The sequence below is a fragment of the Acanthamoeba castellanii genome, assembly GCF_000313135.1.
Source record: "Acanthamoeba castellanii str. Neff unplaced genomic scaffold scf7180000084645, whole genome shotgun sequence".
In the NCBI taxonomy this organism is placed as follows: domain Eukaryota; phylum Discosea; order Longamoebia; family Acanthamoebidae; genus Acanthamoeba; species Acanthamoeba castellanii.
The window spans coordinates 1,399,161-1,420,836 of NW_004457313.1; the positions used below are offsets into that span (position 1 = coordinate 1,399,161).

At 59.4% G+C, this 21,676-nt stretch overlaps 10 protein-coding genes across 10 annotated transcripts in view; 5 read left to right on the forward strand and 5 right to left on the reverse strand.

Annotated features, from left to right (window-relative positions):
- Positions 1–185: 185 nt before the first annotated feature.
- Positions 186–1,409, forward strand: ACA1_098090 (AIG2 family protein; the record flags this gene model as incomplete). The annotated part of the gene is made up of 5 exons (XM_004335077.1): positions 186–292; positions 403–553; positions 663–716; positions 791–900; positions 1,028–1,409. The coding sequence occupies 5 exons, from the start codon at positions 186–188 to the stop codon at positions 1,407–1,409; spliced, it is 804 nt and encodes a 267-aa protein (XP_004335125.1).
- Positions 1,410–1,766: 357 nt separating this feature from the next.
- ACA1_098100 (serpin) lies at positions 1,767–3,272 on the reverse strand (the record flags this gene model as incomplete). Its single annotated transcript, XM_004335078.1, has 5 exons — positions 1,767–1,998; positions 2,079–2,290; positions 2,356–2,632; positions 2,738–2,943; positions 3,018–3,272. 5 exons carry the CDS (start codon positions 3,270–3,272, stop codon positions 1,767–1,769), a joined length of 1,182 nt encoding a protein of 393 aa, XP_004335126.1.
- Positions 3,273–3,532: 260 nt separating this feature from the next.
- On the reverse strand, positions 3,533–5,410 carry ACA1_098110 (saccharopine dehydrogenase; the record flags this gene model as incomplete). The annotated part of the gene is made up of 4 exons (XM_004335079.1): positions 3,533–3,783; positions 3,848–3,999; positions 4,083–4,299; positions 4,468–5,410. Coding segments are annotated over 4 exons (1,563 nt in total), but the record flags the coding sequence as incomplete, so codon positions are not given.
- Positions 5,411–5,911: 501 nt separating this feature from the next.
- ACA1_098120 (uncharacterized protein) lies at positions 5,912–6,389 on the forward strand (the record flags this gene model as incomplete). Its single annotated transcript, XM_004335080.1, has 3 exons — positions 5,912–5,929; positions 6,066–6,183; positions 6,319–6,389. The coding sequence occupies 3 exons, from the start codon at positions 5,912–5,914 to the stop codon at positions 6,387–6,389; spliced, it is 207 nt and encodes a 68-aa protein (XP_004335128.1).
- Positions 6,390–6,539: 150 nt separating this feature from the next.
- ACA1_098130 (oxidoreductase, short chain dehydrogenase/reductase superfamily protein) lies at positions 6,540–7,891 on the reverse strand (the record flags this gene model as incomplete). Its single annotated transcript, XM_004335081.1, has 5 exons — positions 6,540–6,793; positions 6,892–7,035; positions 7,108–7,288; positions 7,369–7,472; positions 7,573–7,891. 5 exons carry the CDS (start codon positions 7,889–7,891, stop codon positions 6,540–6,542), a joined length of 1,002 nt encoding a protein of 333 aa, XP_004335129.1.
- A 232-nt stretch (positions 7,892–8,123) lies between these two features.
- Positions 8,124–9,087, forward strand: ACA1_098140 (uncharacterized protein; the record flags this gene model as incomplete). Its single annotated transcript, XM_004335082.1, has 4 exons — positions 8,124–8,298; positions 8,397–8,492; positions 8,578–8,760; positions 8,837–9,087. The coding sequence occupies 4 exons, from the start codon at positions 8,124–8,126 to the stop codon at positions 9,085–9,087; spliced, it is 705 nt and encodes a 234-aa protein (XP_004335130.1).
- A 54-nt stretch (positions 9,088–9,141) lies between these two features.
- Positions 9,142–10,335, reverse strand: ACA1_098150 (uncharacterized protein; the record flags this gene model as incomplete). Its single annotated transcript, XM_004335083.1, has 1 exon — positions 9,142–10,335. One exon carries the CDS (start codon positions 10,333–10,335, stop codon positions 9,142–9,144), a length of 1,194 nt encoding a protein of 397 aa, XP_004335131.1.
- A 716-nt stretch (positions 10,336–11,051) lies between these two features.
- Positions 11,052–13,959, reverse strand: ACA1_098160 (ABC transporter, ATPbinding domain containing protein; the record flags this gene model as incomplete). Its single annotated transcript, XM_004335084.1, has 11 exons — positions 11,052–11,206; positions 11,289–11,535; positions 11,602–11,693; positions 11,755–11,998; positions 12,084–12,287; positions 12,373–12,474; positions 12,638–12,772; positions 12,874–12,999; positions 13,074–13,210; positions 13,295–13,596; positions 13,784–13,959. 11 exons carry the CDS (start codon positions 13,957–13,959, stop codon positions 11,052–11,054), a joined length of 1,920 nt encoding a protein of 639 aa, XP_004335132.1.
- Positions 13,960–14,498: 539 nt separating this feature from the next.
- On the forward strand, positions 14,499–16,388 carry ACA1_098170 (uncharacterized protein; the record flags this gene model as incomplete). The annotated part of the gene is made up of 5 exons (XM_004335085.1): positions 14,499–15,167; positions 15,243–15,500; positions 15,577–15,663; positions 15,721–15,846; positions 15,927–16,388. The coding sequence occupies 5 exons, from the start codon at positions 14,499–14,501 to the stop codon at positions 16,386–16,388; spliced, it is 1,602 nt and encodes a 533-aa protein (XP_004335133.1).
- A 1,004-nt stretch (positions 16,389–17,392) lies between these two features.
- ACA1_098180 (serine/threonine kinase) overlaps positions 17,393–21,676 on the forward strand; it is a gene marked incomplete at both ends in the record, with an annotated part of 6,694 nt that continues 2,410 nt past the window's right edge. The window contains 15 exons of the mRNA XM_004335086.1: positions 17,393–17,402; positions 17,469–17,611; positions 17,690–17,755; positions 17,963–18,265; positions 18,355–18,511; positions 18,597–18,998; positions 19,064–19,176; positions 19,265–19,429; positions 19,532–19,600; positions 19,684–19,957; positions 20,035–20,382; positions 20,454–20,661; positions 20,739–20,844; positions 20,921–21,037; positions 21,159–21,465. Coding sequence (XP_004335134.1) covers positions 17,393–17,402; positions 17,469–17,611; positions 17,690–17,755; positions 17,963–18,265; positions 18,355–18,511; positions 18,597–18,998; positions 19,064–19,176; positions 19,265–19,429; positions 19,532–19,600; positions 19,684–19,957; positions 20,035–20,382; positions 20,454–20,661; positions 20,739–20,844; positions 20,921–21,037; positions 21,159–21,465 — 2,788 coding nt within the window. The remainder of the gene's footprint in view (positions 17,403–17,468; positions 17,612–17,689; positions 17,756–17,962; positions 18,266–18,354; positions 18,512–18,596; positions 18,999–19,063; positions 19,177–19,264; positions 19,430–19,531; positions 19,601–19,683; positions 19,958–20,034; positions 20,383–20,453; positions 20,662–20,738; positions 20,845–20,920; positions 21,038–21,158; positions 21,466–21,676) is intronic.

The following is a 21,676-nucleotide window of genomic DNA, read 5'->3' on the forward strand; positions in this document are numbered from 1 at the left end:
TCGACAGATCGGGCGAGACTGTCACCGATCTCATGGACACTGCTTCGTGCGCCTCAGGCGCATGTCGTGTTGCGAACCACTCCTGTGTGTCGTGCGTTAATTTTCACTTCGAACAGAATACGAAAGGAGACCTTTTCACCAGCACGAAGTAAGCGGCAGTATTGGACAAGTGCGCACGCTGAACCATGGACAAAGAGGCTGACGGGCAACGTGAGGGAGAAAGCACGCGAGTCTGGTACTTCGCCTACGGCTCCAACATGTCGCCCATCACCCTCGGTCGCCGCCGGCTCAGGTGCGCCACCCAAAAATAAAAATAAAAATAAAAATAACAATAAAAATAAAATAGGATAGAATAAAATAAAAAACAACACCCACTACTTCATTTTTGGCGGGCCGGCATAGGCCGTCGGAGAGTGTGGCAGGCGTGCTGGTGGGGTATCGCCTGCTGTTCGACCACGTGGGAGTCCCCTTCTTCGAGCCCAGCTTCGCCAACATCGTGCCAGAGAAGGGCTGCTGCGTGCACGGCGTCCTTCACAGCCTCACCGCGAGGCACGTGCAAAAACACTCCCATCACTTGCTGTTGGTTGTGGTTGTTGTTGTTGAGGGTGCTCCTAGCATCACTTGTCATCATTCATCATTGCCTGCACACCAGTGAGTGGCAGCGGGTATTGGCGAGCGAAGGCGGAGGCGGGTACACCGAGGGCTACTTCCCGGTGGTACGCGAGCGGCCACCAGAAATCTAGCATTCTCGGGCGATGGTGATGGAGCTGGTGCTCACGGTGATGTGCAGGAGGTGGAGGTCGCGACGTATGACAACAGGAGGATCAAGGCGCTCACCCTCGAGTCATCCAAGGGCGGGCGACACGCCGTCGACTCGCCCCACACCTGGCCCTCCAAACGGTGCGCCCCACCACTCACCCACGCCGCCAGTAAGAACGAGGAAGAATGTGAAAAGAACGAAGCAACGAAGAAGAACGAAGAAGAACGAGGACGCTAATCTGCAGGTGTGTGGGTTGCGGTTGGTCAGGTACGTGGGTCTGCTGCTCGACGGCGCGGGCCACTACCGGATCGACCCGGACTACGTGGCCGAGTACATCACGGCCCAGCCCGTGTGCCGCACATCCCAGGTGCTGAGACTGGTGGTCATCGCGCTCATGGCCTGCATCGTGGTGCCCATCTTCGTGCCCTACTACGTGGCCATGCGGCTGGGCGCCTCCACGCGCTACTTCCACGTCCTCGCCGCCCACCTCAAGGCCCTCGTCTGGGGCCTCCACAACGTCACCCCGGCGCTCACGCTCGTCGCCTTTGCTGTCCTGGCCGGCGGCGTCTGCTACTCCACCTTCCTCCTGGGCTCGCTCATCTTCACCCTCATCGCTTCATTTGCCGCAGCACTCGGTCTTCCCATTTGAAAAAAACAACTTGGGCTGGACACACGGCAAGCGCAGCAAGGTTGTGCCGGGCTGGCTTCTGGAAGCACCAACGGCAATATCCTCAACATGTGTTTCCTCGTTCACACGTTTGCTAGATGTGAAAAGGAGGGGTATGCAGGAATCGAACCCGCGCCTCAGGCTTGATAGGCCTGTGTGCTACCCATTACACCAACACCCCATCATTCGCTGCTGCCGTCACCGACCACTGAGCATTCCACACATTTGGGTGCGTCACTGTTGGGCAAATGCTGTGGGCCGGACTCGGGCACCAAGAGCGGAATCACTGAAGAAAGAAGAAATGCTGGTTCAAACGTCTTTTTAATGGCAATGTGCTGTCTACAGCGTGGGCTGGACAACTTGGCCGATGAAGACAGGGCAGTGAAACTGAGCGTGGTAGATCACAAACACAAATGGCCTGTCCACCACAAAGCGCAGGGCTGCAGGCTGGCTAAGTCGTGGCTTGTCGTCCGAGGCGCCAGCAGCGGGCGGCACACTTATGTAAGTGCCGGCTTCCTCGACCGTGAGGAGCGATTTGTGCACCACCTTACCCAAGTGCAGCAGCGATCTCCTGTTGAGGTGGGGTATTATAATATGTGGTGAGTCATGCGTTGCCTTGCGTTGCGTTGCGATGCGTTGAAGTGCGCGTACTCGGGGTCGGCAGACAGGTTTTGGGCGGTGATGCCGACGAAGTCAGCGCTCTCTTCGGCGAAGGGCTCGGTGATGCCGATCGACTTGAGCACCGGCGAAAGCTCCTGCTCGATGGAGACCTGAAATTTGGGCAATTGCAGTTCCACCCACTTACGACGACCCTTGGCCAGCTCCGTGTACTGCTCCTTCAGTCCGATCAGCGACGCCCGCACCTATCGCGCCCACTCGGTGAGTTGTTGAAGCGAAGTGAAGCTCACACCACTCGAAGCCTACGTACCGCAGCGAGAGCCTCGGCCGAGTTGACGTGGGGCAGTAGGACCAGCAGGCGCAGCAGGCCGGCCTCGTGGGGAAGGCTCACCATAGAGTGGTGCTCGAAGGTGCCGTGTGCGACCGACACCGACGAGTGGCGCATCATCTGCACATCTACGGCGACGCCGCTTCCAAGCTGGTGGAAGGGCGCGGCCCAGGTGTTCTCTCTGGGAAACTTGTTCTCCCACTCGCCCTTGAACCCAACAGCGTTGATCACCGCCAACCCGTTGGTATCAGTGAACGGGCTGTCGAAGAAGAAGAAGAAGTGTTGCCCGTGTCGTGTCGCGCGTGTCGTGCGTGTTAGAATTTGACAAAATTTGGGCACCACACACCTTGAGGTGGAGCCTTACCGAGGGGGATAGCGCGGTTTGTTGGTCTTCGCCAGAAAGGCGCTGAGCGCCACCTGCTCCCGGTCAAGAAGGGCGAAGTTGGCGGCGGAGGCATCGGAGGCAAGGGCGGCCAGGCGCGCGGTGAACGCGGGGTCGAGCGGCAGCGTGGTATCCACCCACAATGTGTTCTCCACCACCAATGCCGCCTTCTCCGAGTGCTTGATGTCCTGCGAAGAAGAACGAGCTCGGAGTTGAATAAATCTATCTCAAAACAACGCTGTTGTTGAGAGAGAGAGCGTACAGCGACAAGAGTCACCATGGCAGAGAGCACTTGCTCCCGACTCAAGTCAGGGCTAAAACCCATGCCGGTGAGGAGCTGGTTAGCGGTCTCGCCGGCAGCGCTGCCCGCCAGAACGACGGCCAGCGCCAGCTGCACGCCGAGCGGAGAGATAAGTGCGTCCTTGTCGCCGTCCAGCTGCGCGAAAAGGTTGACCGCAAGCTTGCAACCAGCCGCGCTGGTCCTGGCGGCGTAGTCATCGGAAGAGTGTACTTGCATTGTGCTGACTTTGGGGTTTGTGAATGTTCTGCTGGTGGTGAGGCCAGGATAAATATAATGCTCTCTGTCGGGCACCCGACACGCAGCTTCTTTGGGAGCCGGACCTCATTCTACACTTCTATCGCTGATCGAACCAGCCAATGGGGGTTTTCAATAATATTAGTCCAGTGGGAGTGTTTCCCCGTACGGCGAGAAAAAGAACGAGACGAACTGGTGTGAGCGATTGTAGTGCAAACAAGACATCAAATACCCGTGCGCGGTTAGGCCTGGTGGACGGTGTCGTGCTGGTGGGAGAAGATGATGCCGTGGTCCTTCTCGAGCTCGCGCAGGATGGGCTCGTAGAGATCGGGGGTCGTGGGCACGTGCACGCCAGTCTTGCCCTTGACCTGCTCGGTGGCCACCATGCGCGTGGCCACGGCGAGCGGCAGGCCCACGGTCTTGGCCATGGCCGTCCCCGTGTCCGTGCCGTCGCCCTTCACCACAAGGCTGCTCTTCGTCTCCTTGAGCTCGCCTAGTCACGCACACACGTGAGCAATCGCGCTACACACACGCGAGCACTTTCACATGCTTCGTACCGTTCTTGTTGGTGTAGACAAAGTGGTGGTACATGACGATCATGTCCTTCTCGCCCTCCTGCAGCGCCCACTTCTTCTCGAGGATCTGCTGCAGCACCTGCGCCGGGGTCGCCGACTTGAGCGAGATCTTCTGCTCGCCAAACATGCCCAGCCTACACACCACCGCCCACCGCGCATGCGCGTCTCAGTAAGACAGCCCAGTGTTGTGCGCGCGCGGGACTGTAGCGGACTGTACCACTTGATCTTCTGCATCTCGGGCGAGTTGATGTCGAGGCCGAGGTAGTGCGCGAGCTTGAGCTCCACAGTGTCGTGCGGCCGGTAGGGGAGGAACGAGTTGAGGAAGTCGCGGTAGGTGAGCGAGTCGGCGTTCTCAATCGTGTAGGTGTCGTCGGTCATGCCCAGCTGCACGAACACATTCCACGCCGAGCAGTAGCCCGGCTTACGCAGCGTTCCTGGCCAACCCAATGCGTAAGCCAACCAATTCAATCACACCGTGCGTGTGTGCGAGTGTGCGTGCGTGCGTGTGTGCGAGTGTGCGTGTGTGCGTGTGTGCGTGTGTGCGTGTGTGCGTGTGTGCGTGTGTGCGTGTGTGCGTGTGTGCGTGTGTGCGTGGTAGGTACCGCGGAGGACGGTGGGGCAGTCGGGGATGCCGTAGATGGTGCGGTAGGAGAGGGAGTCGCGGTTGGGGTAGCCCTCGAAGGTGCCGTGGCCGGGCACGCGGATCTCGTCGGTGCGGCGGAAGAGCTGGTGGTAGGGCACGTACTTGTACTCGCCCTGCTGGAGGTACTGGCACACGCCCTGGCCCGCCACCACCACGTTGCGCGGGTTCCAGCTGAACTTGTAGCCCCACGGGTTGTCGTCCGATTCGGGCGCCACGAGGCCGCCCGTGTAGGAGCGAAAGGCCGTGAGCTGGCCGCCGTCGCGCTTGATGGCGTCGATGACCTCCATGGCCGACATGTGGTCGATGCCCGGGTCGAGCCCGCACTCCATGAGGATCGTCACGCCGGCCCGGCGGGCCTGCTCGTCGAACGGCGCCAGCGCGGCCGAGTACGAGGCCGTCACCATGTGCGCGCCCTGCTTCACGCACTCGGCCGCCACCACCGGGTGCATGAACGCCGGCAGCAGCGACACCACGACGTCGGCCCGCCGGATCTCCTCCTCGCGCTGCCGCGTGTCGTTGATGTTGAACCGGAACGCGGTGCCGTCGGGGTGGTCCCGCACCTTGCGCCGCGCCGTGTGCTCGTCCTCGTCGCCCACCTTGACCGCCCACCGCTCCCGCGCCGCGTTCTGGAGGAGGTAGTTGATGAGGAAGGACGACGACCGGCCGGCGCCCAGCACCAGGATGCTCTTCTTGGCCGGGTCCTTGTGGCTCACGATGGCCTCCTTGAGCGTGGCGACACGGTCCTCGGCCGCCTTGAGCTCGGCCTTGAGCGCGCCGATGCCGTCGCCGTCGGGCGAGGTCGCCAGCAGGCGGCGGCACGGCACCTGCCCGCGGAGTGCGCTGGCGGTGCGGCCAGTGGGGGCAGCGCTGCTGGTGCTCACTCTCGTCAATCTGTACAACAACGGAAGAAATATAAATAAATAAATAAAGACTATTATGCATTTTAAAAAGTAATCTACGCGCACGACAATGGCAAACTGACAAATAAATAGCCGTGCGAGACCTTCATCTTGCAGCATAAAGGCGATTTTTCTTGGAAAAAACGTAAGATGCGGGAGAGGCTGTACCTGCGCATGAACATGGCTTGCGTGGTGTCTATGGCTGTGTGCTGCACGTAGTGGTGCTTCAAGGCCTGGTGTAACACGTGCGCAAGTGAGGGCACGCCTTGACCGTCAAGGGAAGCAGCAGAAAAAATGATAAAAGAAATGAAAAACAATAACAATTTCTTTTATTATTTCATTACACGAGAAAGGCGAAGCAACATTCGCACATTCACATCGAAATCACAAAATGGTACCTTTGGCCTCTGCTGATTCGAAGGGCACACATAGCAGTAAAGATAATTCCACCTGCAACTAATTCTTTCTTAATATAATTTTGAGTGCAGGAGGACAATCTCAACGATGTGGAGGGACAGGTGGGTACCCTCAAGCTGAACCTCGACGGATCCGTTGTTTCGGTAAGCCTTCACTCACTCTCAAAGTAGAATTATCATAATAATCATTCCTGTCCATGCTCCCATCTGACCGTGTGCCCCCCCCCCCGTTTGAATCAAAGTCGTCGGGTGATCTGGCAGAAGATCCCGACCTGCCGAACATCATTGTGAGCTTGCTGCAGGACGTGAATGCCATCGTCAAGAACTCCGGCAAGGAGTCGCCCTTCAAGAGGCTCACCGGTATCACCTCCACCTTGCTTCCTCTCGCACGCCCGCTGAAGCCAACCTTGCACGTCGACTGACGCCTCTTCTCACCTTTCTCTCCTCTCTGTGCTGTGCATCATTCACCTGCTCTTGCTCTCCATGTCTTCACAGTGGCGTTCTCGCAATCGTCTTTCGTGGTGACCATCGCCAACGGCAAGATCTACGTGGTCAAGAAGAAGTGAGTGCGTGGTGCCTGAAGCGGGGAGAGTGAGAGAGTATTTATCATTGACTACGATGAGCGCGTGGCTAATAAATAATAGGCGTGACTTACTTCACACACATAAGACGACAGAAGACTGTGGCGATGTCGGCTCATCATCAGCGCATCACCATCAGGTGCGCTTCTTGGCGTGGCCCACGAAGCTCTTCATGCCATAGTAGGAGCCCAAGACTCGCCCCAGCCGATCCACGAGCCACGGCGGGACTAACACGCGCAGCAGGAAGACCAACCAGAACTGGTACCGGAGGAGGACCACCTCGTCGCGCATCAGGATCGCCTCCACGACCTTCCGGGCCACCCAGCCCTGCTTCAGCACCGGGAACAGGATGCGGCTGTACCACGGCACCGTCACCCCCGCGAACATGCCTTCGCGTTCCATGTTGGGCAGTGTGCGTTGGTGAGACTGAGAGACGAAGGCGACGACGACAACGAGGGAGGAGGAGGGGATGAAGACGATGGCGTACCGGTGTCGATGTGGAAGGGGCAGATGAGGGTGGTGCAAATGGGGCTTCCTTCGCTCTTGAGTTCCATCCGCAGACACTCGGTGAACCCAAACACTGCGAACTTGCTCGCCGAGTAGTCCGTCAGCTGCGCGCCACCAAAGATTCCTATCGAGGCAAGGCAGAGGTTAGCATTGCATGTGCGTGTGTGCGTGTGCGATTGTGCGTGTGCGGCGGTACCAAGCACGGAGCCAATATTGACTATGTGGCCAGACTTGCGCTCCTTCATGGACGGGAGGAAGGCTTTCACGGTCCAGAACGGCGCCAGCGCGTTGACGGCCATCGTCTGTAGCACCTCGTCATCGGTGGTCTCGAGAATGGGCTTGCCGCTCACCACTCCCGCGTTGTTGATCAGCACGTCCTGCACGCCTCAGCAATGGCCACGTGAGCCCACATCGCACACCACCACAGACCACCAGGGAATGTGTGCGTGGAGTGTACCGGAGGGCCGACGTCTTTCATGACTTCCTTGGCCACCTCGTAGATGGAGCGCCTGTTGGTGAGGTCTACGAGGTAGGTGTGCACCCTCTCCTTCAGCTCCTCCTCTGCCCATAAAATGTTTCGGTAAATAAAATGATTTCTTATTTATGAAGAAATAATAATCTTATTGATCGAGAGCGAAGATGAATGGGGCTAGGAGACTACCAGCACTGCGAAGGGCGTCACCGTCGATGTCCCACAGCACGACGATGGCGTCGAGGGCGTGCAGCTGCCGTGCCAGCTGGCGACCCAGCCCGTTGGCCCCACCCGTCACCAGCACCACGCGACCCTTCAGCTGGGTCCTCATCCTCCAGCGCACGCGCACCCACCGCAGCAGCATCGCCAGCCCCACCAGCGCCAGGCCCACGAGCGCGAGCACCAGCACCAGCTGCACCCACCACCGCGTGGCCGGCGCCAGCGTGGTGCGCCACCACCGCTCTGCCGTCGTCGCTTGCTGCGCTGCCGTTTTCCAGTCCCAACCCATGCCACCTTCACCTATGCAGTGTGTCGTGTTGTGCTTGTGTCGGTGGCGGGGTGTGGTTGAACTACACTGCGGCTCGAGCTGCTTCGAACTGCTTCCTAGTGGTTGCGTGTGACGTAAGCGGCATTTTGCGGAGACGCGGGGGCACGTCAGCGAGAGATCGACACAGATCTAGGGTGTAGTGCGTGGTTGTTGGCGACGTGGAGTGAGTTGCCGCCTGCTGCTGCAGCAAACAATGGCTCCAACAGATGGAGGCAATCGCGACTTTTTGGATGCGCCGTACGCGCGCACGCTGGCGGTGGGGGTGGCCTGGAATTGGTTCTGCACGGTCTATGGACGAGGCACCTTCGCGCACGTGACCTTCACCCTCCTCTCCATCTTCTCCGTCGGCATACCCCTCGCCATCTTCGGTACGAAGAGATTTAATTCATGAAATTTCAAGTGTACAATTAAATCGTTTACATCCACATCACAAGGATGAGGCACTCACTCGCTGTGCCATGTCCAGGATTTATTTTTGATTCATGCTACAAGAGGAAGGGACCCCAAGCCAAGTTCTTCTTCTTTGTGCTGTGGCGTGTCGTCTTCCTCATCTTCCTCCAAGGTACCCTATACGCGGCACCCACCTTTACTGCGCGTACCAATGTGTATCGTGTGCTGTGTGTCGTGTCATGTGTCGTGTCGTGCAGTGGTGCACCTGGAATGCGGGCAGTATCTGCTGCAGAGGGACTTGGCCAACGCGCAGGTCTACTGCGATTCGTTCGTGGCACCGCTCGACCAGTACAAGGCCGAGGCGGGCGCCTACCCCGCGCGTCTCTCCGCCCTGCCGTTCTACGCCGAGCAGCTGAAGGCCGAAGCCAACAAGACTCTCGGTACCACGCTCGTCGCCCAAGTGTTACCTGCAATGTAATGTCATCAGCTGACGGCGGTCGTGGGCGGTGGCCACAGACGTGCCATGGCTGCTGAAGGAGGCGGTGAAGGAGACCCCCAATGGCGACGACGTGCAGTTCTACTCGGTGGCCAGCGGCGGGCAGAGCTTCACCTTCCACTTCGCCGACCCGTCCGCCATCGACGGGCAGCAGTACGTCTACGACAGCACCTCTGCCAAATGGAACCTCGTCAATGCCACCTCCACCGCTACCACTGCCCCCACCGCCACCAACAAAAAGAAGACCACCGACGCTTCTTCTTCTTCTTAGCTCCCGCCACAATCATGTTATTCGAGCAAGCGCACTGCATGTTGTTGAGATGGTTCAAGGAAGTCCGACGGCGTATCGACCTTCGACGATGACGTGTCGGAGCGGCGTCGAGGAGCCGGCATCGCCGTCCAGGACGCCCATGGTCATGACCAGCTGCTGGTACTGCTCGAGCCCTCCTCCGCTGCGGCGTCGCTTGTCGACCAGCCCCTTCTTCTTGCACCAGGCCTTCACCCGCTTGCTCTTGGTCTTCGTCGCCGCCGTCGCTACCACGCTCGCCAGCGACCCGCCAGGCGACGGCAGCGACGGCGACGGCGGCAGCGACGTTGCTGAGTCCGGGGGCTCCGATGATGATGACGGCTCCATGGCGCCGGTCAGGGCGTCCAGGGCCAGGAGCGGTATCGCCGGCACCCTCGCGCCCGACTCGTCGTCCGCCACCGGCAACCCGCCACAGCCGTCCTCTTCAATGAAGAACGGCGACGCTGCGGCCGGCTCCTCGCTGTCGCCGTCGGCGGTGGCGGTCCGGCGGAGGAGGCCGCCGAGGCCGACGATGCTGGACTTGCGCGTGGCCCGGTGTTCGACCGTTTCCGTGGCCGAGCGTGAGCGGGTCGGACCACTGCTGGCCGGCGGCAGCGGCCCGCGTTTGTGTTGCCGGTGGTGGTGGTGGAAGTTGAGGATGAACGAGCGCGCTTTGCCATCGGCGGCGGGCAGTGGGTCAGAGGGTGACCGACTCTTCAGCACCTTCTTGGCCGAGATCAGGCTCTTGCTCTTCTTCTTCTTCTTTTTCTTCGTTTCCTTCGGTGACACGGCGCTACTGCAGCTGCTGATCCCGCTCTCGCTACCCTCGCTCGCCGCTCTCGCCGCTCGAGTGCCCTCCCTCTCCCTCTTCTTCTCCTTCTTCTCCTTCTTCTTCTTTTCCTTGGCTTCCTTCTTATCTCTTTTCTTCTTCTTCGATGACACCCGCGATGATGTCTCCTCCTCCGCTCCCGATTCCTTGCCCGTAGCCTTGGCCTCGTCCTTCTTCGCCTTCTTCTCTTTCTTTGTCTTCGTCTTCTTCTTCTTCTTCTTTGTTACCATCTCCTCCTCACCGCTTCTTGAAGAGTGCTTCAATTTTCGCCGCTTCTTCTCCTTCTTCTTGGCCGACGCGTCCGTCGGTGTGCCGTCGGTCGAAAGGCTCTTCTTGCAGAGCTGCTTGGTCGCCGCCCGCACCTGCACCTTCATACTGCTCCCCGCTTCGCCCCAGTAGTACATCGCCGTCGAGCGCCTCTTCGACGATCGCAGTCTGCCCGTACTGCCGCCGCTGCCGCCGGAACTCTCCGCCAGAGCCGCCGGGCTGATGCTCCACGTCGACCCATCATTGGTGTCGTTGCAGCCGCGCTGATGATACAAGCTTGGGCTCGTGCTGGTGCTGGTGGCCGTAGTCTCGATGGCGGCCGCGGCTGCGAAGGGGGTGGGTGAGACGAGTTGGGGAGGGAGGGGTTTCCTCCGTCGCAGCCGTCGGGTGGGCAAGGGGGGATGACGTTCGGATTCTCCCAGCTCGCCCAACGCCCAAACACCGCCCGAATGCGTCGATTGTGACATGCGAAGGGCTCCGCTTGCGTGGCCGGTTCAGTTCTTCGTGGTGGTTATGGTGACGCCGTCTTCGTTCTTTCTCCTGTCCGGCGCTTGAGGCACAAACGTCCTCGGTGAAAGCGCGCGCTGGTGACCCCGGCCCATTGTATCTGCGAAGGCGAGAAGAGCGCCATCTCACCTCGTGGTTTGGCGCCGTACGGTCTGACCGGTGACATTTCTGCTTTCTTCTTGAGCCAACAAAACAAAGACAGGTCACGTCGGAATGCCAACCACTTGCCACAAAGAAAAGCTTTTCATTCCATAAATATTTCTTCCCTCCAGTTCTGCTTGCAACACCGCCGCCCAATTGCCAAAAGAGAGCCTGTGGAGCCAATTCTATCTGGGAGGTGGTGCACTCAGAGGGCGGGCTCGCTCCTCTCCTTCCCCTTCTCTTCTTCCTCGTCGTCAGTCGATGATACCCCCGCGCCGCTGGTAGACCCGACGATGTCCAGGTCCTCATCGTCGGCGTCGGTGCGCGCCAACTGGCGAGTGGCCAGCTTGAGATAGTGACCTGACAGCGATACACCACGACCAGTCAATAGTGGGGCTCGGCCACAAGGACCCGGGTAAGCGTGGGTGGTGTGGGTGGGTACCCTTCTTGGCGATGAGGCCCTTGTGGGTGCCTTGCTCGACGACTTCGCCCTTGCTGAGCACGTAGATGACGTCGGCATTGCGCACCGTGCTGAGACGATGGGCAATGATGAACGACGTTCGGCCCACCATCAGCTTGTCCAGCGCCTGCTGCACCAGCGCCTCACTCTCCGTGTCGAGGGCCGAGGTGGCCTCGTCGAGCAGGAGGATCTTGGGGTTCTTGAGCACGGCCCTCGCGATAGCCACGCGCTGTTGGCGAGGCAAGAGTCAGCCAGAGCTCCTCCCGCAATTAATTGTTGCTCTAACTCTACGCACCTGCTTCTGGCCACCGCTGAGTGCGATGCCCCTCTCGCCGACCAGAGTGTCATAGCCGTTAGGCAGACCCGTAATGAAGTCGTGTGCGTTGGCTGGTGGGGAGGGGCACTGGTTAGAGCACTGCGGTGCGGCGAGAACGGAGGTGGTACATACCGGCTCTGGCGGCATCCACGACCTCGGCGTCGGTGGCGTCCATCTTGCCGTACATGATGTTCTCCTTGATCGATCCGCTGAACAGGATGGGCTCCTGCGACACGATGGCGACCTGGCGGTGGTACCACTTGGGGTCGAGCTCCCGGAGGTCCACGCCGTCGATCAGCACCTGACCGCCTTCCGGGTCGTAGAAGCGCTCGACCAACGCGAAGATCGTCGACTTGCCGCTGCCCGATTCGCCCACCTAAGATAAAACAGGCCAATAGGATTACATTGGAAGTTCGTCGGACATAGAACGGTGCCGGGCATAAAACGGTGGTGGTAGGTACCAGAGCGACTGTCTGGCCGGGCTTGACGGAGAGCGAGAGGTCGTTGAGGACGAGGGCATCGCGAGTGGGGTACTTGAAGCGCAGCTTACTGAGGTCGACCTGGCCGTTGATCCGGTCGAGCCTCCTGCCGCCCTTGTTCGGAATCTCGGGCGTCCGCTCCACGATCTCCGCGATCATGGCAAACGACGCCTTCGTCTTGAACACCTGCGCCATAGTCGTACATCTCCCGAATCAACGACCGAGCCAACAATCGGGCATGGGACAGCAGGACCGAAGGAGTGGCGTGTACCTCGGGCAGCTGGTTGAGGGCCTGAGAGATACCGATGACGGCGAAGAGCATCATGCCGAACACGGAGATGACCTCGCCGAGAGTGATCTTGCCGTCCTCGACCTGGAAGGCGCCGTAGAAGAAGGCCAAAGCAGCTGCCGCCCAGATGCTGGTACGTACGTACCACACAATGGGAGTTGGAAGAAGAGCTGACGTCAGCATCGCATTCCAGGCCGCAACGATAATCACAAGCGTCAAGAAGGGAATCAACGCACCAGGCGGTCACCAAGCCGAGACTGAGACCCTGCGCGCCGGCCTTGGCGTAGCCGACGTTGAGGATGCTCTGCAGCGCCTTCTCGAATCGGGTGACCTCCTTCTCCTCGGCGGCAAAGGAGCGCACAGTCCTGAAGTTGGTGATGACCTGCCCATCGGTGATGTTAGAGAGCAGCGCACGCGGTGGTGTCACCACCCACGAGATCACTGTGGAATTTGGGGGGGGGGAGGAAGGGACTGAGCGCGAACCTCTTCAGCGACGGCGACTGCGTGCGCCGAGCTGTCGGAGGCCTTTTTGGTGAAGGTGACAGTGAGCTTGCCCTGGATGGCAATGGCGACGCCCATCAGGGGCGCGGTACCGAGCATTACCAACGTCTGCACGACGAGAATATTAGTCTCTGTGGCAACTCGGTGCCTTGAGGGGAGAAAGGGGCGGACAAAGAGCGCACCATGCTCCACGAGTAGTAGAACGCGAACGTGAGACCGCCGACGCACTGGCAGATGGAGGTGAAGAGCATGCCGATCTTCTCGCTGAACAGACCGCGCACTGTTGTGCTGTCCTCCGAGAGACGCGTGATGAGGGTACCTGGTGACGTGACCCCGCCAACCACATTAGATCGTGTGCGGTGGTGCGACGACAAGGCGGGCGTTAGGGGGGGGGAGTACTCACCAGTCTTGGTTTGATCGAACCAGCCCACCTCCTGCATGGTGATGGCCTCGAACAGCTCGAGGCGGATACGGGCCGAGACGCGCTCGCCCACGTAGAGGAACGTGGCGTTGCTCAACCAGGCCGAGATACCGCCGACCACGGCAATACCGAAGAAGTAGTAGCTCGTCTTCCTGATCTCGTCGGGCAGGTCCGGGTCGTTGGCGTAGTCGACCAGCTTGCCGAAGAAGTAGTAGAACGCCAGCGGCGTCGCGCCCAGGCCCGCCGAGGCCACCATGCCCACCAGCAGGACGAAGTACTCGTACCTACAATTGGTGATCATAGTTACCGAGTAAGAGGACACGTAATTGTCAGTCCATAAAAGGAAATAGAATTCTAGGAATACTAAAAAATATGCCCCAATTATTTAATAGCCGAAAAAGATAATTATTATCTTATGGGGAAGAGAAAAGAGAGGAGGAAGAGGAGGAAGAGGATGGCGGGGTCGCGTACCAGAGCACGTTGGAGAAGAAGTAATACTTGCGCCGCTTTGGGGCGGCGGCAAAGTGACCGTCGTAGCCCGGCAGGCGCTCCACGTCCACTCCCTTGACGCTGGCCTTTCCGGGTTTGCCCTCCCCGCCACTGCTGCCGCCCGTCCCGTTGAGCAACGGGCTCTTCTCCTCGCTCATCGTTGAAGTTCAGTTGAGTCCCCTTGGTTGCTGCTGTGCGCGGAGTAGTCAGTCACTGCCTGCGTCCCGCAAGTTCCTCTGTTCTCCTGGCACACACCGAAAAGTTGCGCACTTCTGTTTCGTGGGACCGCAGGTGGTGAGCTTTTGTGCCAACATTCTGTGGTCAACTATTATGGGTCTGCTTCCGTGAATTTGAAGGATCAAGGATTCGGCCGGATTTCTTAGAACGGGTGGGCTGTCCACGAAGGCGTTGGGCTCTCCGCGAGTTCGTTTCTCACTCACTGTGGAACTGCGGCCTTGGGTGGCCTCTTCACCTTGGGGCGAGGGCCTTGCACGTGCCCAACTCTGCATATATATCTTATACGTTCCTCGTTGGTTCTCGCCTGCGGAAACCGCAGCGATGCCAACTTACTTTTTCCTCGAAATAAAACCAGAGCCGAAAAGCAAACAAAAGATTTATCATTTAAAAGTTAATCAACATTTTGCTTGTTGGGCCTGCGCAGCGGATGGAGGTAGCAGGAGAAGCAACAACGTTGGCAATGGTAGAGGACTACGCGTTCGCGTACGACTGCCCCTCGTTTTCTGATCGCGTGCTCTGCCTCACAACCGGCCCCCTGCCCCCGGAGCACTCGGCCCAGCATCTGGCCTCGGCCTTTGCCGCCTCGTCGCCCTCCCTCTCGTACGACGGCGCAGGCACCAGCGGTGTGGCATCTGCTCGTGAGGGTCCCCTCGCCAAACGTAGGAAGATTTTGAACGATGAAGACCTCATGGTCGAGGAAAGTGGTGGAGCTCCCGCCTTGACCGCCATCGCTCATCCGCCGGCTGGCACCCTCAGCGCCGCCGCCGCCGTGGCGGCTGTGGCCCAACCATCACCCAAACGAAACGTCATGATCAAATCTTCCAAGCAGAGGAGGAAAGCAGCGAGAACGTTAGTGAGCGACTCTGGCGATGAGGAAAAGCTCGACACAAGCGCCGAAGGGGTAGAGGAAAAGGAGCAGGAGCAAGAAGAAGAAGAAAGGGAGGAAGAGGAGGAAGGCGCCGGAAGTGCTGAGCGCCAACGCGATCGAAGAAGGAAGCGGAGGAGCGCGAGCGAGGAGGGGCAACAAAACGTGGTGAAGATCCACGTGAGCGGACTCCTCCTGGCAGCCAAAAGCCGCTTCTTCCGTTCGCTCTTCGCGTCGGGCATGAAGGAGACCCACCAACGAGAGGTACACCCATCCTTTCCTCCTCTCGGTCGTATCGTCTCACTGCTGGCGAGTTCTCACATGCTCGCGCCACTGCAGGTGTGGTTGCAAATGAGTAAAGAAGAGCTTAGGCCACTCCAGGATATCATTCGCTTCATCTACGAAGGTCGGCTTCACGCCTCCACGTTTCGGTCCCTTGTGGAAGTGCTCATTACGGCCGATAAGGTAAGTTACCCGACTCAACAGTGTGTAGCCAATCTAATCAACTCCTCTTTGCAGTATGATGTCCCTTCGGCAGTTGACGCAGCGTCCAGGTCACTGGCGACCATCCATTTCACTCTCGAGCAGTGCGAAGAGGTACTCCCGCAGGCCGTCCGTTACCCTCCTGGCTGCCTACCTGGCTGACTGGGCCGATCACTCTTCACTTCTGCAGGTGCTGTCCCTGGCCACACCCTCCCAAAAGGCACTCGTGTCTCGATGCCAAGAAGTGCTATTAGACCGTTTTGGGAACCTGGACAAGGTGCACACACCTACAACGGCTGGCACCACGCATCTAACCCCAGCTGGACGGGATCAGGTGTGGGAGCAGGACGACTTCTGGCAACTGAGCCCCGCGGCCTTGCGTACTCTCTTGGACTGCGACAAGTGCGAGATCTCCAGCGAGAACAATCTCTTCCACGTTCTACGCACCTGGCTTGCGAAGGTATGTTACCTTCTAGTGTTCTCTCTCTCCTCCTCTCTTCGCCGCTGCGTATCGACTCACGCTACGCTGGTGGCCATCAGGACAAGGAAGAGCGGCAAGGCCAATTGGGCCACATTCTGCCCAGCATCCGTTGGCCCATGATGGACAGCCACTTCCTCAATGACGTTGTCGCACAAGCGTCCTGGCTACAGAGTTGTCCTTCGTTTCAGGTTCGTTTTTTGGCTTCCAACTCAACAACAAGCGTCATGTCTCACTCTTACGCTGCCTACAGGCGCTTCACAAGGAGGCGCTGGTATGGCTCTCCTTCGGCAAGAAGCGCCAGCAGATGGAGCTGGCGAGCAACAACCAAGTGGCAAGCAACCGGCGCTACTGTTCCCGACCGCTGCCAGCCGAGCCGCAGAAGAAGCTGGTTTTCGATTGGGAGGTCGAGCTCAAGGACGGCGCCGAGCACTACACCAGTTCCTACCTCCTACACAAGGGCTACTACTTGTACGGGTCCCCCTCGATTACCAGATCTACGCTGCCGTCTTTCCGAATTCTGACACTGGCGCACAGCTACTGCGAGCTGTCGAGGGAGGGGGACAAGATAGGGTTCTTTATCTGCATCCACCCGTACCCGAGCGATGAGACCGACGCAGATGACGACGACGCTGACGCGATGCAGTCGTGCTTCGTCCACTTTAAGGCCATCGCCAAAGTGGTTGGCAGAAACAGAGAAATTGCCTACACCCGGTACGTGGACCCAACGGGCTTCGGTGCGCTAGGACCGAGCGTTGTCTTCGGACACGTGCGTGTCATGGACCAAAATTCCGTTGTGATATTTATATTTGTGCTTGGGTCGTGCTGGTGCTGGGCCCCACAGGAAAGGCGCTGATATGTTCACGTCGCTCAACGACGGGTGGGGCTGGTACGACTTCCTTGGCTCGTGTACGTGGGACGACCTCATCGGACGGACCAGAGAGTTCGTGAGCCCGGCCGGCACCATCACCTTCTCCATCAAGATTGCACTCACCAAGAAGTAGCGCCGCCGCGGCTGCCTCCTGCCTTGCGACGCCGTCGGTTGCGGTGCCGGTCAGATGGGTTTGGCACCAGTGGAGGTTCACTGGTTACCCACCCCCTAGCTCGATCTCTGATAATCGGTTGCGCGGTACTGGCCAACGTTCTTCATTAAACCCCGATGATGAGCCAATGGGCATTTTGCTTATTGTCCCTGAGTCGGGATGACGGGGAAAACTCCTACCTGAACACGTGCGTTCTACCAATCGCGCGGCGGGCCAAGTTGCTCCGCCACGAGGTTCGGTTTCTTCATTGGGGGTACGGCGTCGTCTCCTTGTCGTGGTAGCCGCCTCACCACTCCATTTACGCCAAATAATACAACAGAGCCAACATGGACAGGCCACGCTCGCGGCCAGCATCAAGCCCTTCCTTCATCATCTCCTTTATCTTGTACTATACCTTGTGTTCTCCTCTCGTTCTTCTCTTATCCCAAACCACACAAGGTACAACCTCCTCCACGCGTCTCCGCTTCGGTTGGCGGGGTTTGATGATGAAGTGTGGTGGTCCTCGTCTCCAACATTAGAACTCACCCTGTGTGTTCCTCTTCTCTCGTCTCGACAACCCAGTGGAGGGCACGGTGGTGGTGAATGGAGTGGGTAGTGTACACAAGAATCTGTTCTCGTCGTGGAGCGTGGGGTATTCGTTCAACACCGAGAATTTTGTCATCAACTACAACGCTGCCGACAACACGACGGCCTCGCTGGCGCGCGTCGAGAGCGGCGCCATCGACTACCTCATCACCGACGGACGCATTGACCCCGCCAACCTTCCAGCCGATGCGCTGCAGGTACCGGTAACCGGGTCTGCGCTGGTGATGGCGATCAACCTGGACGGCGTCAACGTCTCCTCCCTGGTACTACCCTCCCCTTCTCCTTCATTCTTTCTTCGGCTCCGGAGTGGTCCCACCTGGCCCGCAAACCAACCATCTTCCCCGCAATTCCCACTTCAACTGAAACACGCTCTTTTGGCTGTGACTCCGTTGAGTTGCTGATCCCTTCTCCGTTATTTGCGCCGGCAACTGGGACCTGAAACTCCTCTTGTGGCGGTTTGACGGTGGGAGGGGAGCGAACAGGTGGTGAGCAGCGAGGTGCTGGCCAAGGTGTGGATGGGCACCATCACCACGTGGGACCACGCCGACATCGCCGCCCTCAACCCCAATGTCACCCTGCCGGCCAACGCCATCACGCTCGTGGTCTCGGAGGCGCCGAGCAGCGTGGAGATGAGCGGCGTGCTGGTGCGCGCCCTGTCTGCCGTGTCGAGCTCGTTTGCGGCGGCTTTGGCGTCGGCGGGCTCACTCGCGGCCATGGTGCCGGCGAGCGCCATGAAAGTATCCGGCACCGACGCTCGCCTGGCCACCGTAAAGGTACCTTGCCGCCATTGACCAAAGCCAGTGAACTATGGGCGGCTTGGCTGGCTTTGGTCATTAATCCGTGCGAATGTGTGGTCGCGCAGGCAAACTTGTACAGCATGACATACGCCGACTACGGATCGGTGCTCGCAGCCGGCATGGCGTGCGCGCGCATGAAGAACGCGGCCGGTCGCCTGGTTTCGCCCTCGGCCGCCGCCATCCAGTCGGCCATGACCGACTTCAGCACCTCTGTCAAAGGTGGTACGTCGCGTCGTTGGGCTTTGCCGTTGACACTTCGCTCATCTTCTCTTTTTCGCTTGGGCCGTGCTTCTCGGTGAGACAACAGGGGACATGAGCAGCGACATCTCAAACGGAGCGGGCAATGCCACATGGCCGCTGGCCTACACGGTCTTCCTCACCACGTTGCAGACCAAGCAGGCCAAGGACTGCGGGCCCGCCGAGGGCCTGATGCGGTTCTTGAGCTGGGTGCAGACTAACGACCGCGCGGGGACGACGATCAACGCGCAGGGCTGGGGCGCGCTGGCGATCGTGTACAAGAGGGCGCTCATCAACTCGTTCGGCACCGTCAAGTGCAACAATCAAACCGCCCTCAGCACGGCCTACATCATAGGCATGGGTGGCACGATCCGAGCGGTCGACGACTGGGCCGTGGCCTACACCTCCAACTCGTTTGTGGAGAAGTACTACGTCTACGACTCGCCCACGACCATCAACCAGATGATCGCCGGTACGTACCCTTTCGCTCCCTCCCATTCTCGCCCGGTTGGTTGACTCATGAGTCCGTCGTCACAGGTTCCATCGATTTCGGAGCGGTGAGCTATGAGCCCACGGAGGCGCAGTGGGCGCAGCTGCCTGATGTGCTGCTGGTGCCTCTGCTTGGCCAAGCCGGTCTTGCCTCCTACAACGTAAAGCCCCTTCTGCGTGGGTGTGTTATGCTGCGAGGGCGAGGAGTGCAATAATTGAACTGACGAACCGACGCCTGGATAACACCAGATACCCGAACTACTGGAGTCGGACCCGCTGGTGTTGACACTGGAGATCCTAGCCGACATCTACCTCGGAAAGATTTCGAACTGGCGGGACCCGAAGATCTTGAACATCAACCAGCCCATCGCCAGTCTGATTCCCAACCAGTCCATCATCGTCGTTGTCCCTACGGTACCGCACATCATATCCGGCTGCGCTCGACCACCGCTTGGTGTTGTTGGTCCTTCCCCCCCTCTCTCTCTCTCGCGCGCTAACTCTCCGATTCCCATTTAGATCTTCTCGGCGATCAACGTGGTCAATTCGCCCGCCATGGCCAAGGCCGTGCCTGAATTCGCCAGACAAGTACTGAGCCCTCCATTCCTACGCGCACAGTTCGTTTGCTCCCTGTCGCGAGTGCTCTGACCCGGAGCTGCGCGCAACCACAGGTGACTCCCGGCGGGTTGGTTACCTACCCGGTGCAAACCCTGGCCCCCGAGAGGGTCAAGGGAGTGCCCAGTTCGGCCAACGTGCAGGTGACAGTGGCCGCGGCGACGCCCTATGCCATATGGTTGGCGCTCAGCGGCATGATCGATCCGTACAACAACCTCCGGGCCGCCTCGCTCTACAACCCTGCGGGGAATGTGGTCGCGCCCGGGCCGGAGACCATCCTCTCCCTGCTCAACGACTTTGCCGGCACCACCGACTTTGTCCTCTTGTTGGGTACCCCTGCTAGGGCACTTCCTTGCTTGCTGGCGTCACACGCTGACCGGGGCGTCGCATCATCAACAACACCACAGGGTCCGGCGCGAATTCGTGGCCCATGGCGTCCTACAACGGCCTGCTCATCAACCAGATCGAGCCCAGCAACTGCGCCAAGGCCAAGGCGCTCGTCGACTGGATCTATTGGACCCAGAGCACGGATGAGGCGTCTACCATCGCCACGCGGAACAGGATCACGTCGGCGGGCCGATCGCCGGGCGTGCTCAAGCGAATCCTCACGCAGCTCACCAGCGTCACGTGCCAGGGGGCCAAGGTCAGCTCCATCGCCCCGTGCGTGCGTGACGGCGAACTGTGCTCTGGTCACGGGTCGTGCCCGTCGGGCGAGTGCGTGTGCGCCAGTGGCTGGAGCGGCACCTTCTGCGATGGTACATACTCCCGCACACAAACGTTTCCATCAGTACTCGAGCCTAATTCCTTATGATCTCTGTCCACACAGACCAGGCGGGTTCTTCGAGCGACGACACCGCGACGATCGCTCTGGCCGTGGCGCTGGGCGTGGGGGTTCCGTTCTTCCTGATCGTGGTGATCCTCGCCGCCGTGGGCATCATCGTGGCGGTGATCGTCAAGAAGAGGCAGTGGGGCAACGACAACTGGGAGATCTCACCGAGCGAGCTCGAGATGGAGGACCACCTCGGCACTGGCGGGTACGCTCTTCTCTCACACTCTACTACACGTCTCCTCTTCTCCACATCTGGCGACTCACATTGGCCGGTATGAGCAGGTACGGGAGTGTGTACAAGGCCAAGTGGCGCGGGACGGAGGTGGCGGTGAAAGTGATGTCGTCGGAGGTGGTGACCAAGGAGATGCAGCGCCAGTTCGCCGACGAGGTGAGTCTCCTTTTCCCCACTTCTGCCACTCTTCCTTGTCGGCTGATCGGTGGTTGGTGCAATGACACGCGACCAGGTGCGCATGATGACGGCGTTGCGGCATCCGAACGTGGTGCTGTTCATGGCGGCGTGCACGAAGCCACCCAAGATGTGCATCGTCATGGAGCACATGTCTCTCGGCTCTCTCTACGAGGTACATTCTATCATTATTATTATTCCGCAATTCACCACATCTATCTCACGTGTTGACCCGTATGACCATGCCGTAGCTACAACCTCCTCTTAACTCTGATTGTGTGTGATGGAACGTGCAGCTGTTGCACAACGAGCTCATTCCAGACATACCGCTGGAGCTGAAGGTGAAGATGGCGTACCAGGCGGCCAAGGGGATGCACTTCCTGCACTCGTCGGGCATCGTGCACCGCGACCTCAAGTCGCTCAACCTGCTGCTCGACGCCAAGTGGAACGTCAAGGTGAGCGACTTTGGGCTGACCAAGTTCCGCGAGGAGGTGCAGAAGGCGGCGGTGCACGAGGCCCAGGGGTCGATCCACTGGACGGCGCCCGAGGTGCTCAACGAGACCGTCGATCTGGATTACACGCTCGCCGACGTCTACAGCTTCGGTACCTACGTCTTCCCCCCACTCAACTCTGGCCATTTCCCACACCCCACACCCCACACCCCACACCCCACACCCCACACCCCACACCCCACACCCCACACCCCACACCCCACACCCCACACCCCACACCCCACACCCCACACCCCACACCCCACACCCCACACCCCACACCCCACACCCCACACCCCACACCCCACACCCCACACCCCACA